The sequence below is a fragment of the Hemiscyllium ocellatum genome, chromosome 6 (genome assembly GCF_020745735.1).
Source record: "Hemiscyllium ocellatum isolate sHemOce1 chromosome 6, sHemOce1.pat.X.cur, whole genome shotgun sequence".
Classification (NCBI taxonomy): domain Eukaryota; kingdom Metazoa; phylum Chordata; class Chondrichthyes; order Orectolobiformes; family Hemiscylliidae; genus Hemiscyllium; species Hemiscyllium ocellatum.
The window spans coordinates 16,542,666-16,561,198 of record NC_083406.1 but is presented as its reverse complement, the minus strand read 5'-3'; the positions used below and the strand labels follow the sequence as shown (position 1 = coordinate 16,561,198).

Sequence of the window (18,533 nt, the reverse complement as noted above, 5' to 3'; positions counted from 1 at the left end):
CCACAACCACGAAGGAACATTGATGATAGTCACCACAAGGAAGGGACGTTGAGTGTATCCACCCCCCTCCCACCACTCCATGTATGGTTATCTGGAGACTTAGACCATAAAACCATAAGACATAGGAGTGGAAGTAAGGCAATTCGGCCCATCGAGTCCACTTCGCCATTCAATCATGGCTGATGGGCATTTCAACTCCACTTACCAGCATTCTCCCCATAGCCCTTAATTCCTCGAGACAACAAGAATCTATCAATCTCTGCCTTGAAGACATTAAGCATCCCGGCCTCCACTACACCCTGTGGCAATGAATTCCACAGGCCCACCACTCTCTGGCTGAAGAAATGTCTCCGCATTTCTGTTCTGAACTGACCCCCTCTTATTGTAAGGCTGTGTCCACGGGTCCTAGTCTCCTCGCCTAGTGGAAACAATTTCCTAGCGTTCACCCTTTCCAAGCCATGTATTATCTTCTACGTCTCTATTAAGTCTCCCCTTAATCTTCTAAACTCCAATGAATACAATCCCAGGATCCTCAGCCGTTCCTCATATGTTAGACCTACCATTCCAGGGATCATCCGTGTGAATCTCCGCTGGACATGTTCCAGTGCCAGTATGTCCTTCCTGAGGTGTGGGGACCAAAACTGGACACAGTACTCCAAATGGGGCCTAACCAAAGCTTTATAAAGTCTCAGTAGCACATCTCTGCTTTTATATTCCAACCCTCTTGAGATAAATGACAACATTGCATTCGCTTTCTTAATCACGGACTCAACCTGCATGTTTACCTTTAGAGAATCCTCGACTAGCACTCCCAGATCCCTTTGTACTTTGGCTTTATGAATTTTCTCACCATTTAGAAAGTAGTCTATGCTTTTACTCTTTTTGCCAAAGTGCAAGACATCACATTTGCTCACGTTGAATTCCATCAGCCATTTCCTGGACCACTCTCCCAAACTGTCTAGATCCTTCTGTAGCCTCCCCACTTTCTCAGTACTACCTGCCTGTCCACCTAACTTCGTATCATCTGCAAACTTCGCTAGAATTCCCCCAGTCCCTTCATCCAAATCATTAATATATAATGCGAACAACTGTGGCCCCAACACTGAACCCTGCGGGACACCGCTCGTTACCAGCTGCCATTCCGAAAAAGAATCTTTTATCACAACTCTCTGCCTTCTGTCAGACAGCCAATCCTCAATCCATCCCAGCAGCTCACCTCGAACACCATGGGCCCTCACTTTGCTCAGCAGCCTCCCGTGTGGCACCTTATCAAAGGCCTTTTAAAAGTCTGGATAGACCACATCCACTGGGTTTCCCTGGTCTAACCTACTTGTCATCTCTTCAAAGAATTCCAACAGGTTTGTCAGGCATGACCTGCCCTTACTAAATCCATGTTGACTTGTTCTAATCAGACTCTGCTCTTCTAAGAATTTAGAAACCTCATCCTTAATGATGGATTCTAGAATTTTACCAACAACCGAGGTTAGGCTAATTGGCCTATAATTTTCCATCTTTTGTCTTGATCCTTTCTTGAACAAGGGGGTTTCAACAGCCATCTTCCAATCATCTGGGACCTTTCCTGACTCCAGTGACTCTTGAAAGATCTCAACCAATGCCTCCGCTATTTCCTCAGCCACCTCTCTCAGAATTCTAGGGTGTATCCCATCGGGGCCAGGAGATTTATCAATTTTAAGACTTTTTAACTTTTCTAGCACTCTCTCTTTTGTAATGGACTTGGTGATGTACGTACCAAGGGAAACTGTACCAGTTAAAGGAGCTGTTAAGGCTCAATTACAAATTTGTGATTACCTTTTGTATTTTAATAAAGTTGTCTTTCTTTCAATACATACAAAATAGCTTGCTTTCTTTGTATTAAGATTATCTTAACTTCTTTCTTTAATACAGTATGGAAACAGACCCTTCAGTCCATGCCAACCATGTTCCCAAACTAAACTAGTCCCACTTTCCTGCATTTGGTCCATATCCCTCCAAACTTTTCCTATTCACTTACTTATTCAAATGTCTTTTAAATGTTGTAATTGTACCTGTATCCACCACTTCCTCTGGCAATTCATTCCACATACAAACCACAAAGTTGCCCTTCATGTTCTTTTTAAAACTTTCTCCTCTCGTCTTAAAAATATGCCCCATTGCTTTGAAATCCCCCACCCCAGGGAAAAGATCTTTGCTGTTCACCTTATCTGTGCCCCTCATGATTTCATAAACTGCTGCAAGGTTACCTCTCAACCACCTATACTCCAGTGAAAAAAGTCCCAGCCTATTTTTATCATGCAAACCTCTCCATTCCCAGCAACATCTTGGTCATCAGTGTACTATTAAAGAAAACACATGCAATGTGCCTCAATGACTACTGCCCAGTGGCTCTGACAACCATAATTTTCAAGAGGCTGGTCACAGCATTCACCAACTTTAGTCTCCTAGCATGCCTCGATCCCTGCACTAAAACAAGTCCACAGCGGACACTATTTGTCTAGCCCCATATTCATCCCTGGAACATTTGGATAACAAGGACACCTACATCAGGTTCCTACCCATTGAAGGCAGAGCTGTAGTCAACACCATAATCCCTACCAGTCTAATCTTAAAACTGAGACCTCAGCCTCAGATCCACCCTCTGCATTGGATCCTCAGCTTCCCAATCCATAGACCGCAATCAGAGAAGATAGACAACAGCATCTCTTCCACAATAATCCTCAACATTGACTTCTCAGCCCCCTAATGTGCTTCTGTACACCAGTGAATGTGCAGCCAAATTCCATTTGAAAGACATCTACAGGTTTGCTGACAACACCTTTGTGGTAGGACGGCTATCGAACAATGATGAGTCAGAATACAGGAAGGAGATAGAGTGCTTGGGATGTCGTGGGTGCAATGATAACAACCTTTCACTCAATGTCGGCAAAACAAAACAACTGATCATCGAGTTCAAGAAGAAACAAGTAGGACAAACCCCTATCTCCTGCTGAAGTGGAGATCGTGGGCAGCACAGTGGCTCAGTGGTTAGCACTGCTGCCTCACAGCACCAGGTTCAATTCCAGCCTCGGGCGACTGTCTGTGTGGAGTTTGCACATTCTCCCTGTGTCTGTGCGGGTTTCCTTTGGGTGCTCCGGTTTCCTTCGGGTGCTCCGGTTTCCTTCCACAGTCCAAAGATGTGCAGGGCAGGTGAATTGGCTATGCTAAACTATGCATAGTCAGAAGGAAATGGGTCTGGGTGGATTACTCTTCGGAGGGTTGGTGTGGGCCGAAGGACCTGTTTCCACACTGTAGGGAATCTAACCTAATCATCAATAACCAATGATCTGTCCTTGATCTCCCATGTAGATGCAATGTTCAAGAAAGCACACCAAGCCTCTTATTCCTCAGGCAGCTTATGAAGTTCAGCATATCCATAAGAACCCTCACCAACCTTTACAGACGTACAATAAACAGTGGGCAGCACGGTGGTTAGCACTACTGCCTCACAGCGCCAGGGACCCGGGTTCAATTCCCGCCTCAGGCGACTGACTGTGCAGGAGAATTGACCATGCTAAAATTGTCCGTAAAATGTACATAGACTGGAAGCAGAGGTTAGCGGGGAAGACAGTAGAGCAAAAATGGCAGGAGTTTGTGGGTATAATTGAGGACACTATACAGAGGTTCATCCCCAAGAAAAGAAAGATTATCCGGGGAGGGATTAGACAACCATGGCTGACAAAGGAAGTCAGGAAATGTATTAAAGAAAAAGAGAGATCCTATAAAGTGGCCAAGAGCAGTGGGAAATCAGAAGATTGGGAAGGCTACAAAAACAAACAGAGGATAACAAAGAGTGTAATAAGAAATGAGGATCAAATATGAAGGTAGGCTAGCCAGTAATATTAGAAATGATAGTAAAAGTTTCTTTCAGTACATAAGAAACAAACGACAGGCAAAAGTAGACATTGGGCCACTTCAAACTGATGCAGGAAGCCGAGTGATGGGAGATAAGGAAATAGCAGGAGAACTTAACAACTACTTTGCATCAATTTTCACAGTGGAAGACATGAGTAATATCCCAACAATTAAAGGGAGTCAGGGGGCTGAGTTCAGTATGGTTGCCATTACAAAAGAGATAGTGCTAGAAAAGTTAAAAAGTCTTAAAATTGATAAATCTCCTGGCCCCGATGGGATACACCCTAGAATTCTGAGAGAGGTGGCTGAGGAAATAGCGGAGGCATTGGTTGAGATCTTTCAAGAGTCACTGGAGTCAGGAAAGGTCCCAGATGATTGGAAGATGGCTGTTGAAACCCCCTTGTTCAAGAAAGGATCAAGACAAAAGATGGAAAATTATAGGCCAATTAGCCTAACCTCGGTTGTTGGTAAAATTCTAGAATCCATCATTAAGGATGAGGTTTCTAAATTCTTAGAAGAGCAGAGTCTGATTAGAACAAGTCAACATGGTTTAAGTAAGGGGAGGTCATGCCTGACAAACCTGTTGGAATTCTTTGAAGAGGTGACAGGTAGGTTAGACCAGGGAAACCCAGTGGATGTGGTCTATCCAGACTTTTAAAAGGCCTTTGATAAGGTGCCACACGGGAAGCTGCTGAGCAAGGTGAGGGCCCATGGTGTTCGAGGTGAGCTGCTGGGATGGATTGAGGATTGGCTGTCTAACAGATGGCAGAGAGTTGTGATAAAAGGTTCTTTTTCGGAATGGCAGCTGGTGACAAGCGGTGTCCCACAGGATTCAGTGTTGGGGCCACAGCTGTTCGCATTATATATTAATGATTTGGATGAAGGGACTGGGGGCATTCTAGCGAAGTTTGCAGATGATACGAAGTTAGGTTAGTAGTACTGAGGAAGTGGGGAGGCTACAGAAGGATCTAGACAGTTTGGGAGAGTGGTCCAGGAAATGGCTAATGGAATTCAATGTGAGCAAATGCGATGTCTTGCACTTTGGCAAAAAGAATAAAAGCATAGACTACTTTCTAAATGGTGAGAAAATCAGTAAAGCCGAAGTACAAAGGGATCTGGGAGTGCTAGTCGAGGATTCTCTAAAGGTAAACATGCAGGTTGAGTCCGTGATTAAGAAAGCGAATGCAATGTTGTCACTTATCTCAAGAGGGTTGGAATGTAAAAGCAGAGATGTGCTACTGAGACTTTATAAAGCTCTGGTTAGGCCCCATTTGGAGTACTGTGTCCAGTTTTGGTCCCCACACCTCAGGAAGGACATACTAGCACTGGAACGTGTCCAGCGGAGATTCACATGGATGATCCCTGGAATGGTAGGTCTAACATATGAGGAACGGCTGAGGATCCTGGGATTGTATTCATTCGAGTTTAGAAGATTAAGGCGAGACTTAATAGAGACGTAGAAGATAATACATGGCTTGGAAAGGGTGGACGCTAGGAAACTGTTTCCATTAGGCGAGGAGACTAGGACCCGTGGACACAGCCTTAGGATTAGAGGGGGTCAATTCAGAACAGAAATGCGGAGACATTTCTTCAGCCAGAGAGTGGTGGGCCTGTGGAATTCATTGCCGCAGAGTGCAGTGGAGGCCGCGATGCTAAATGTCTTCAAGGCAGAGATTGATAGATTCTTGTTGTCTCGAGGAATTAAGGGCTATGGGGAGAACGCTGGTAAGTGGAGTTGAAATGCCCATCAGCCATGATTGAATGGCGGAGTGGACTTGATGGGCCGAATGGCCTTACTTCCACTCCTATGTCTTATGGTCTTAATAGAAACCATTCTACGTGGGTGCGTAACAGCCTGCTACAGACTGCTCCATCCAGGACCGTAAGAAACTACAGAAAGTTGTGTACACAGAAGCTAACAATCCTTTATTTATACTTGCATTGCTGCAGAAAGGCTATCAACATCAAAGACCCCTCCGATCCTGGTCATGCTCAATTCCAACCTTGGTGTCAGGCAAAAGATACAGAAGCTTGAACACATACACCACAGGTTCAAGAACAATTTCTTCTCTGCTATTACTAGACTGCTTAATGGACACCTCTAACTTCAAATAATATTGATCTTGCTTTGCACACCTCCTGTTGCAGCCAAAACCTTGCATGTCTCGCTTTAACCTCCCCATGATCTGGATGTCCTTGTTTGCTATAATTTGCCTGAACTGCTCACAAAACAAAGCTTTTCAGCATACTTAGGTACATGTGACTACAATAAATCAAATCAATCTTTACTCAACCCTCTCGACTTTAGAAATATCCTTTCTATACCAGGGTGACCAGAACCAGACAAAGTACCTCAGAAGAGATCTCACCAACATCCTTTTACAACATCAATATGACATACTAACGTCTATACTCTGAGCAATGAAGGAAGCATGGTAAATGCTTTCTTAGCCATCCTGTTTACCTGTGAAGCATACTTCAAAGAATTACGTACCTGAATCCCTAGGTCTCTCCATTCTACATCACTATCTATGGCTCTACCATCATTTGTACAAGTCCTGCCCTGTTGTTTCACCAAAATGCAAGAACTGTCCACCAACTGTTTAGGAAAATTGTTGTTTTAACACATTATTTAGGATTGAGTCACTCAGTCCTGTTACATGCAGAGTGCTGCTTGAACTCAAACAAGATTTTGCAAAGGTCTCTCAATCCTAAACTTTTGAAATGCTGCAATGAAAGGCTTGATATGTTTTGACCAAACACGACTTTCTAAAGCAGGCTGCCAGTAAATATAAATCTTCAGTATATGCTTTTCAATCTCTTAAGGCTAAAAAGGTATGGAATCAATTTAGGTGGTTGGAATTCACAAATGGATTTAAAAAAAACAACTAAATGATGCATCTTTTGAGGGGTAAATGGCCTTCACCTGTTTTTACAATTCCTTCCACAAATGCAAGTCCAGTTGGGAAAAAAATTCCAAATGGAAAATTGGAAGTTTGGCTAACTGCTATTTTATATTTTAATTGATATTCAACTTCCCTAACATCTGGAATTTCCATTTTCAATTTCTTTATTTCATTGTCTCCCCCAACTTGTAATAATATCTCATGTGGTTTGTGTCAAACTTGGTTTCAGAATGTATCATGACAGACCTTAGGACATTATCCCATACTAAAGTTACTTTATAAAGGCAGGTTTTTGGCATACATGTATAGGTTTTAGAATACCAAAACTACCAATAATTATTGACTGATTATTCTGTACATGCAATGGTTCTAAAACAATGTTAGAAATCACAGACATGCACAGCAACTTTCCCAAGAAAGCCTTTATTGTACAATGTAACTGTGATATATGGCATAAAGACACGTACTGATTGCATAGACAACTGACAGCATAGAACAGACATTCACATGAGTAGGGCAGGTCCAGGAATCCCTTTCATGCTTCTCTCACATCTCCCCCTGTTGCTTTCTCCCTCACCTTCCTAGAGTTTTAAATTGAATAGCTCAAATACTTTGGGAGTACAAAGCCACAGCTATACAGTTGGCACAGAGATGCAGTAGGTTAGGCAGCATCCAAGGAGCAGGAGAATAGACATTTCGGGCATGAGCCCTTCTTCAGGAATGAGGAGAGTGTGCCAAGCAGGCCAAGATAAAAAGGTAGGGAGGAGGGACTTGGGGGAAGGACGTTGGAAATGCGATAGGTGGAAGGAGGTTAAGGTGAGGGTGATAGGCCGGAGTGGGGGTGGGGGCGGAGAGGTCAGAAAGAAGATTGCAGGTTAGGAAGGTGGTGCTGAGTTCAAGGGTTGGGACTGAGACAAGGTGGGGGGGGGGGGGAATGAGGAAACTGGAGAAATCTGAGTTCATCCCTTGTGGATGGAGGGTTCCTAGGTGGAAGATGAGGCGCTCTTCCTCCAGCCATCGTGTTGCTATGGTCTGGCGATGGAGGAGTCCAAGGACCTGCATGTCCTTGGTGGAGTGGGAGGGGGAGTTGAAGTGTTGAGCCATGGGGTGGTTGGGTTGGTTGGTCCGGGTGTCCCAGAGGTGTTCTCTGAAACGTTCTGCAAGTAGGTGGAACACATTTTCAGCTCTGATCTCCAGCATCTGCAGTCCTCACTTTCTCCATAGAGATGCAGTAAGTTAACACTGAGCTAAAGCAGGTGTAGTGTGTGCATTCTGACATTTACAGAAGCTACGAAGACATGGTGCAAGGACAGCAGTAATGGAGTCACAGAGATGTACAGCACAGAAAAAGACCCTTCGGTTTAACATGTCCATCTCAACCAGATATCCTAAATTAATCTAGTCCCATTTCCCAACATTTAAGTCTTATTCCTCTAAACCCTTCCTATTGATATACCCATCCAGATGCTTTTTAAATGTTGTGATTGTACCAGCCCCCACCACTTTCTCTGGCAGCTCATTCCATACATGCACCACCCTCTGCGTGAAAAAGTTGCTCCTTAGGTTGCCTTTTCCCCCTCTCAGCACAAATCTATGCCCTCTAATTCTGGACTCTCCCACCTCAGGGAAATGGTCTTGTCTATTTACTCTATCCATGCCCCTCATGATTTTATAAATCTCCATAATATCACCTCTCAGCCTCCAACGCTCCAGGGAATATAGCCCAAACCTTCTAACTCTGGCAAAATCCTTGCAAATCTTTTCTGAATCCTTTCAGGTTCCACAACATCCTTCACTAAACATTCACAAGACCACATAATTCTGGTCATACACAATAACTAGTCAACAACATGCATTTATAAACTGACTGTAACAAAGTAAAAGTGTCTGACAGCATTTCACAGGACCTTTAAGCAACAACAACTGAGCACAAAAGGAGATATTAGGGTAGGTGACCAGAAGCTTGAATCAAAGAGTGAGTTTTAAGAAAAGCCTTATAAGAAGTGACAGTACCAGAAAGATTAAAGGACAGAATTTCAGATCTCAGAGTCAGGGCAGTTGAAGGCTTAGCTGCCAATGGTGAAGCAGTGGAAAGAAGGTAGAATTGGCAAAGAGGAAAAAGACAAAGACTCATTTCTCTAGAGCCTTTCAGGAATTCTCAAGTCATTTTCAGTAAACGAAATACTTCAGGAGTATAATTACTATTGCAATTTAGAAAAAACAACAATCAATTTGCAAGCAGCACAAAGTGAGAGTCACCAGTTTTTCAATTTATGTCGGCAAGTATATATTAGCCAGGGCATCAATCCCTGCACATTTTTAAATTCTACCATTCAATATTTTACATCCACTCGAGCAATCAAAAATCATTTTGACACACATGGCACCACTCCTTCTGTACGGCATCAGCCTGGATTGTGAACTCATCTTTGAATCAGAGGCTTGTGGCTTCATACTGCTTCAATGATGAAGGTGTCACCTCATAAGGCATGTCTGACACTAGTTTACATTCTCATTGTGGAATTTAGAGACTGGAGGCACAGTGCGATGCCAGGACAAGTGGCTGGAGAAAGTGTATCGCAATTCTGCTACCATACAAACAATTAACTCCCATCCCCTAAAGTGAACTACCTTACCTCAGAGTGCAGTCAGGAAGGAATCCACTTCTGGAGGCTCCTGCATAATCCAGGCAGTCGGTACCCACATTGCCCACCTCTCCCTGCTGCCCTAACTTTTGGAGGAGTGGGGATGGGAGGTGAGGCTTGTTAGTGGGTGGAGTGTAGAGAATGGGATGGGTGGGGGGGCTTAAAGTGCAGGGCTGAAGAGGCCAGGATCCTAAACTCTAATCTTACAGTAAATCATCTGCTGGGGGAGGAGAATTAATAGTAGGCCTCTACTCCCTCCCTCCGATCAACCCACCCTCGACAAAGGCAGCTGCAGGCCTTAGGATTGGGTGCAAGGCTGAGGGTGAGGGGGTCAACCTACCCCCACCCCCTCCCCTCCCTCCCCCCTGTCCAAAACTGGTGGAACTTTCTCTGTATCTTGGAAGGGGGGGTGGGGGGGTTTCAGGCCTTTCGTCCCCACACCCCCTGCCCAACCCGCCCTCCCCCCCCACCCCACAACCTCAGCTCCTCGTACACCCTAACCTGCTGCCCTCCGTTGTCATGGCGATCAGCCTATCCGAGCTCCGGCCGTGACGTCATGGTGCCAATGGGAGACACCACTCGAGTCGGAGCCGGAAGTACTGGTGAGGGTGGGGCGGGGCCAGTGTTACGTGACGTCACGCGATTGACGGCGGGCCCGGGGCGGGGTCTGAGCGTGTGCGTGCGTCAGGGGGCGTGCCCAATCGGAAGGCGGATCGCTGTTTGAACGCGCATTCTCCACCCTCCTCTCCTCCCCTCCCCTACCCCGGGCTGAAGTCACGGTGTCGAGTGTTCGAGTCCTGCTCAGGGAACACCACGTTTAACGGGGGGGAAACCGAAATAAATGCTGTAAATCAGAAACAAAAAAAAAATATTGCTGGAAAAGCTAAGGAGAAGTTCTGAGGAAGGGTCAGCGGACCAGAAACGTTGGATTTCCAACAGATGTTGGAAAAGCTCAGCAGATCTTGCAGCAACTTCTGTTTTTGTTTAACAAGGATGTTAATCAGGGTTGGAGCTAGAGGGAGAGGTTGAGTAGGCTGGGGCTATTTTCCTCCAGGGTAGGGGAGTCCAAATCTGCAGGAAATAAGTTTAAAAGTGAGAAGAGAAAGATTTAAAAGGAGCAACTTTTTCCAGGCAGAGGGTGGTGCGTGTGTAGAGTTAGTATCCGCCTCCACCTCTGGCAGCTATTACAACAACAATTTTGAAGGCATCGGGATGGGTACATGAATAGAAAGGATTTGGAGGGATATGGCCAAATGCTGGCAAATGGCACAGATTAATTTAGGATATCTGGTCAGCATGGACAGGACAGACTGTACAACTCTGACATACTTTCATTATAATAATGAAAGTATAAGAGTAGATTCTGACAACATACTGGAAATACTCAAGTTCCTTGCTGATTAAAAGTGAGGTTTATAGGGTGGGGATAGTGGTAACATAGTCTCTTAAAAACATAAAAATGCTTGTTGTTCAGTTGTAATTGCACAACTTCACCACAGAACACAGAAGCGTTAACCTCTGTTGCTGGACAGAGTTGTGTCAGGCTGCCTTACTTTATTAAACAGATAACCTTGCTTTATGCAGACTGCATTCCATTGATTCTTTTGACCGATCTCAAAACAGAAAGGTCCCGTCTGGGGAGTAACATCTTTATTTGTTTGCGATCTAGACCAACGTAAAATAACTAGGTGACACGGAGAGATTAGAGAACCAACAGACACAAAATTCATGATTAGGTAGCAGATGCTAAGGCTTTACAACCCTGCAGCAAACTTGTGTTTACATTATGGAGCTACTCCTCACTGGGCATAAATAGCAGTAAGTGGAGTTAAAGAGAAGGAAAAGAGAAATACATGGAAAACTAACTGGAACCTGAACTCGAACCACATGAAATGTTAGAAAAGTGCAGGTAAGCATATGGAGTTGACAGGTTAACGTGAAGCAGTAGAGTTCATGGGATAGTCTTTCAACAATGTAACACTAAGATTAGAACCATGTATATCTCTAAATACTACGTAGAGTTATGTTTAGGCTTAACACACAATAAATAGATAATAAGCACAAGCCTAAAAAGATTGGGCTTGCCTTTTTCTTGACCAGTCTGACTTAAACCCAAATTTATGGGTGGACATAAAAACAAAACTTTAAAAAAATCATGACAGCACTGAAGATTAAGAAACAGACCTGAAATTACTTTTAAGAACTAAAAGTGATCACTTTTTCAAAAAATTGTTGGGACAGCTTTAAGGCCAGCTAGCAGTCAGTGAAGCCACTGAAGAAAAAACATCTCAACAGAAAACTTCTTCAGAAAGCCACCAAAAAGAACAAAGTCTGACTAAAAGCCTTTTATAGCCAGTAACAGATGATACAAGATTTTTCTAAAAAATACGTAGTAAAAAGTCAACTCATAGCCAAGGAGATAAATCCAGAACAAGCACTGAAAGAGACAGATTGTCAGACACCCAAAGCAGATTTGATCCCTTAAAGGGAAAAAAAACATGCCAAGTTTGATAGTCAAAGGTCATTGTATCGTATTAAATAACATCATTTTGAGAAAGTTTCCACTCAACGATTGTTAGAAATCCTTCAGCCATCTTGGAAAAGGAGGACTGTCCTTCGTCTCAAGATGACATTCCGATATCAGAAAACCAAAATTTACTTAAAAAAGCTTTTAGAACTACAGAAAATTTTAACATAAATTTCACTTTTAGTACTACAATCTCTACAACAAGAAAGTTTCAATAAATAACTTTAATTAACTAAGATTATAACATGGAAGCAACAGTATTATACACAGATCAAAATCCAAATGATTTTCAAGATCAAGGAAATAAAACAATGTCTATGGCCTATCAACAATCAGCCAATATAACAAAAATCATCCATACTAATCTTTACACTGAAAAAATTGAAACTATCAGATCCATTTGATAAAAATCAGCAAACTGGTGAATGTGGAAAGCACAATTTGTATGCAATGAACAGCTTCAGGATTACATAATGGGTTATCAGACTTCTCTTCTATGTGGGAAGAATATTAGATCATATGATAGATAGACAACAGATTGATGAGAAACACACATCTACTGCATTCCCGTCACTTCATCAAATCGTTCCTGCCTCTTCATTGCCTCCTTTAGTGTAGGAACCACGTGATCAACTGGAATAAGTAAGGTACAACTGGCAGTGTGTTACAAAATGCCATTTACCCTTGACTGATCCCAGTTTTGCACTTCCTATTCAAGGTGGTGGCAGACCACCAAATCAATGACATTTTCAATATAACAGAAGTCAGCAGAGAAACAAACACTCCCTAATTTCACCGCAACTTTTTCTATAGCTAATCAAAGACTTTCCTTACCCACCTGACCAATGAAGATGAACAAAGTCAAAGACTTAGGGAGCGTTGGGAGAGATAAAAGGAAACATTGTATAGTAAACAGGGTAAATACTGATCACGTAACTTAATTAATTTTTATCATGGCAGAAGAAAAGCATGGAGGAGAGCTGTTCAGAGACACTGGGACCTTGGAACAACCTTGTGATAATGTCAAGGAGTTGTTCCTCACTCTAATAAATAGCATTGTGTACAGAATTAAATAAATGCAAGAGAGCAGCAGCATGAAGTCTAGCTACGTGAACATGAGAAATGTGCAGATAATCATGTAGAATTAGAATGACAAGCATTAGGTGGTAGAGTTCACGGAATTGCCTTTCAAAAATAGGACAGTAAGATTAGATCTTGGAAAACTATGTATTATAATATTCAGTCTTAATACAGAACAAACAGTGTTATATAGAAGCCAAAGACTGAAGGTGGCTGTTGACCTTGCCTTTTCCTCAACCAGTCTGTCTTAAATCCAAACTCATTGACATACTGTATAACAAAAGAGAAGACAGGCAAGGTATTACATGATAGTGCTGAAACACTCAATTTGTATAAATGCACTGAAGCTCATCACCATTGCTAAAATCTACAATAAAAAAAAATGAATGCACTTAGAAAAGCATAATATGATCAAAGTCAACATGGTTTTAGAAAAACTTTAGAAATCTTGTTTGGACAAATATTAGCTTTAAGTGTGTAACTAATAAAGATAAATAAAAGGGAACCAATAGATTTGTATCTCTGGATTTCATCAAGGCATTCAAATAATGTGACACACAAAAGATTAATATAGAATAAGGGCCCCTGGAGCTGGATCAATACATTTGCATGGATGAGTTTAGTGAACTAACAGTAACCAAAAAGCAGTCACGAATGGGGAATTTCCAAATTGGGAGGCTGTGAATACTTGAGTACCACAAGATTCATAACTGTAGTCCGTGTTATTTATAATTTGTACTAACAAATTAGACATATTACCGTCTGTCTCATCACCTAAGTAGGTTGGTGATACAAAGCTAAGCGGGAATGAAATCTGTGAGGACACAGAGGCTGCAAATGAGTTGGAAACAAGTCGATAGATGGAATACATTGAGACCAACGTTATATGGGAAAATGTGAAGTTACATACTTTCACTACCCTCAGGTCCTGATCTCACTGTAGCCTTCCACCAAACATGGATAAAGAGATGGACTTGAGAGGTGACAGTGATTACTCTTGATAAAAGACAGCACTTGACCAAGAGTAGCATCAAGAAGCTGATAAAATTGAACGCAATGAGAATCAAGGAATGGGACTCCAGTGGTTAGAATCATACCCAGCACAAAGAAAGATGGTTGGCTTGACCTTCAATTACAATCAATCAATCAGTCTCAGAACATTACTGCAGGAGTTCCTTAGGGTAGTGTCCTCAGCTTCAGCCACATCAATACCTCCCTCCATCATATGCTGAGAAGTGGGAATGCTCTCAAATAATTGCCTAGTGTCCAGTACCATTCGCATCTCCTCCAGTGCTGAAACCACCTGTATTCCTATAAAGCAAGATCTGGACTGTTAAGTAACAAATAACATTCACATTGTACAAATGTGAACAATGATAGTTTCCAATAAGGCAGAATTTAATCATCACCTCCACAACGTTCATATAAATGTAAATAATAGATGCAGGAAAAAACTGTGGGCCTACTCCACATGGATCATAGCTGATCCTCTACTTCAACACCATATGCCTGCTCCATCCCCAGGCACGGATATCTTTAGCATCAATAAATCTATTTCTTTCTTAAACGCAGGGAATTGGCTTGCATGGTACTCTGTGGTGGAGAATTCCACAGTTCACCAATCTCCAAGTGACAAAATGCCTCTTCACCTCAGTCTGAAACGGGTCTACCATGTATCCTAAGATGGTTAGCTTTTTCTCTGGACCTTCACCCAACATCTATTTGCCTATCCAAATGGACAACTTCATATTTATCCATGTTATGCTGCGTCTACTATACATTTGTCCACTCACCAAACTTGTTTAAATTGTCTTGAAGTCTCTTTACATCTTTCTTGCAACTCAACATTATTTCGATCATCAGCAAACTTTGAAATATTACACTCCATTCTCTCATTGAATTCGCTGATATATATTTGAATAGCTGGGAATGAAACACTCACCCCTGCAGCACTTTCCACTCCAAAAATGATCAGTTTATTCCTGCTGTGTTTCTTGCTATTGCTATTCCATACCAATACTACCATACCGTACGAATTCACAATCCATACCAATATTTTACCACCGACCTTATGTAGTATCAGCTTTCAGTTTTTAAACTAACCTCCTTTGATTCCTACTTCCAATAAACCCTTGCTTCCCCAGCACTTCAGACAGGTTATGTGTCTTCTTCTGTAAAAGGTCAAACTAAATTAGTTTTTTAATTCCTCTAGCATTTCCTTATTTGATGCCATTACCTACATTGAATCCCCCACCATCAATATTCTGGGGGAGTTATCATTGATGAGAAATGGAACTGGATCAACTATATGGATACTGTAGCTCTAATGGCCAGACAGTGGCTGGGAATCCTGAGAAGATGGTGGAGTAATGGTATTATCACTGGACTAGTAATCTAACAGGCCAAGCTATTGCTCTGGGGACAGGGGTTAAGATCTATTGTGACAGCTGTTGGAATTTAAGAAACAAATCTGGAATTGAAAATAGTCCAGTGATGGAATCCATCAATTGTCACGAAAACCAAAGTTCACTAAGCATTCTTTACGGAAGGAAATCTGCTTCCTGGTCTGACCTACAAGTGACTCCAGTCCCACAGCAATGAGCTAAACTACCCTCTGCAATACTCTGCTCAGTCACGCAGTCTAAGGGCAATTAAAAACAGAGAACAAATAGCCTTACTGGTGATGGCTACATCACGTGAAAGAATAAATATATTTAAAAGAATATTCTGGGGTAACAAATCTAATGTCTCTAAGATAGCCTACCATCTGCAAGGCACAAGTCAGAAATGTGATGGAATACTCTTCACTAGGCTGGGTGACACAGCTCCAACATCCAAGACAGTCCACTTGATCAGCAACTGCATCCACCAACCATTCACATACTCCGACTTGGAGACAGTGAGGACTGCAGATGCTGGAAAGTCAGAGCTGGTAAGATGCGAAGCTGGAAAAAACACAGCAGGTCCAGCAGCATCACAGAAACAGGACGGTCTACGTTACAGGCAGGACCTGATGAAGGTCCTTCCCGAAACATCGACTCTTCTGCTCATCTGATGCTGCTTGACCTGCTGTGCTTTTTCCAGCTTCACATTTTATTGGCATTCACATACTCCACCACTGATGCACAAGGAAAATTATGTACACCACCTTTAAAGCATTATTACAACTCACCAAGGCTCCTTTGATAGCACCTTACCAACTAGAATAATATGTGCAAGAGGTATGGAAAAGCCACCAGCTGCAAATTGCCCTGGAAGCCATGCACCATCTCAATTTGGATTTATATTTTAGCCTTCCTTCAGTGTCACTGGATCAAAATATTACAACTTCATAGAATAGGATCACAGAATCCCTACAGTGAGGAAGCATGCCATTTTGCCCATCAAGTCAACACTGACCATCAGAGCACCTCACCCAGACTCACCACTCCCTTACCCTATCCCTGTATAATCTGCATTTCTTATGTCTAATCCACATAGCCTGCACATCTCTGGACACTATGGGCAATTTTAGCTTGACCAATCCACCTAAAATCTTTGGAATGTGGGCGGAAACTGCAGCAAATGGAAGAAGCCCATGCAGACAAGAGAAGAATATACAAACTCCACACAGTCGCCCGAGGGGGGAATCAAACCAGAGTCCCTGACGCTGTGAGGCAGCAATGCTAACCACTGAGCCACAGTGCCGCCCCAGTGTAGGTAGACTGCAGCAGGTTCAATGCAACAGCTCGACACCTTCTCGAGGGCAAACAGGGATAGGTAACAACTTTGCTAGTGACATTCACACCACATGGAAGATTTCTAAAAAGTAAATTTTTAATAATTTATCCAACACTTCATTCATCACTTCATTTGACCCTTTGTGTTCCAGTGAAGTCTCATCCAACTCTTGTGTATCACAGGCTTGTGTTATGAAACAGATAGCTGTTCTAGACATTGAGTAGAAACAAACAGTAGAATCAAGACAAAAGCGTGGGCACATGGGACTTTGCCAGCAGCACAAATGATTGGACAAGATTCCTGCTGACAAAATGAACCAGTGAGCACACAAGACTATCCAGTCTCACCTTTAAAATTGAAATATTTATTCCATGAAATGAAAAGTGGGAGATATAACTCCAATAGGCACAAATAAGTTCATAGGACAATTAGTTCTTGAAAGTACTAATTCAACTTTTATGGAAAAAAAAATGAACTATGCATGAATAGGTCTGAATTTCTTTTAAATACAAAATCAGATCACTTCTTTGCACGTTTGAATTGGAAAACAAAAAAAAAATCCCATATAGAACCTGGTAAAGTAATAAAAACATGCCCAAACCCCATGCTTTGATTACAGTTCTGGCAGATGGGTTGTTTGTCTCAGATACATTAATTCTAACTGGTGAAGATACAGAATGCTTTATGCAAGAATAATTTTGAGTGGTTTCAGGTTAACGTGGTAAGAATATTGCCACAACGCGTTGTAGAGAACAGGTTCCTCTCGACACGCACCCCCCAACCGTCTGTACAGACATTTTTTGGCAACAAACGTGCAAGCTCAGCTACTATTTCACTTTTGATTTTCCACACTCTGGCATGGAGAAATGTATTTGAGGGTTTTCTGCAGTACATGTGCATCAGCTGGTTCTATCCTCTTGTAGTAGTTCTTTTTAGTTTCTATTATTCCAAAGCCAAATTTTCTGTAGAATTCAATAGCTGATTCATTGCTGATTTGAACGTGCCTGAAAAGGTAAACACAGTGTTAATGTACATTGCAGCTTTAGAAATTCAGCATCACATCAGATCACATTTATAGTACAGCTGCAGCAATGGCTGTTCTTATGTTTGTAAATGCAGTTCAAATCTGGAGATAGGGCTTAACCACATCCCAAAGGGAAATGAAGCAAGGACACCTCAGGATAGGGAACTGAATGTGCTTTGGGTTCAATTTACACACTGAACTGAGCATTCGCACCAAAATCTTTTGATTTTTCACGAATGTTACACTCATGAAGTGTACATGCACTGCTATTCCAGCACACAGTGGATAGACATCACTTTATCTCTAATTTGGATTGGGAGACAAAGTTAAGAATATCACTGCAAGTTCATTCTGAGAAGACTAAGCCAGATCAGTTCCAAACCCTCATTAACCAATAGCAAAATTAAATGACAGTTGCTGTCTGCAGTATCAATGGAAGTTTGAAAGGAACAAATTTACACCAAGAACAGTCTGCGACCATATTCATGTCACTGGCAGTTCCAACAGCTGTCCAGAATACATCTAGCACTGACTGATCAATAGCCAACTTGCTGCTATTTAAATTTTCTATTATGTTATTTTTAAAATTGGGTGCTATTTATGCACGCTGTGCACTTTAGACAGTATAAAAGAACTAATGGGTACTTCAATCAGAGCTCAAAACAATAATGATAATTCACCTGTCTGCTCCACAAGCAATGTCTTCACAAGAATACCTTCCCAAAGCTGACATTTTGTAATAA

General features: G+C 42.2%; 1 protein-coding gene across 1 annotated transcript in view; it reads right to left on the bottom strand.

Annotated features, from left to right (window-relative positions):
* Nucleotides 1-12,175: 12,175 nt before the first annotated feature.
* naa50 (N-alpha-acetyltransferase 50, NatE catalytic subunit) overlaps nucleotides 12,176-18,533 on the bottom strand; it is a 34,520-nt gene continuing 28,162 nt past the window's right edge. The window contains exon 5 of the mRNA XM_060825842.1: nucleotides 12,176-17,770. Coding sequence (XP_060681825.1) covers nucleotides 17,599-17,770 — 172 coding nt within the window. The 3' untranslated portion in view covers nucleotides 12,176-17,598. The remainder of the gene's footprint in view (nucleotides 17,771-18,533) is intronic.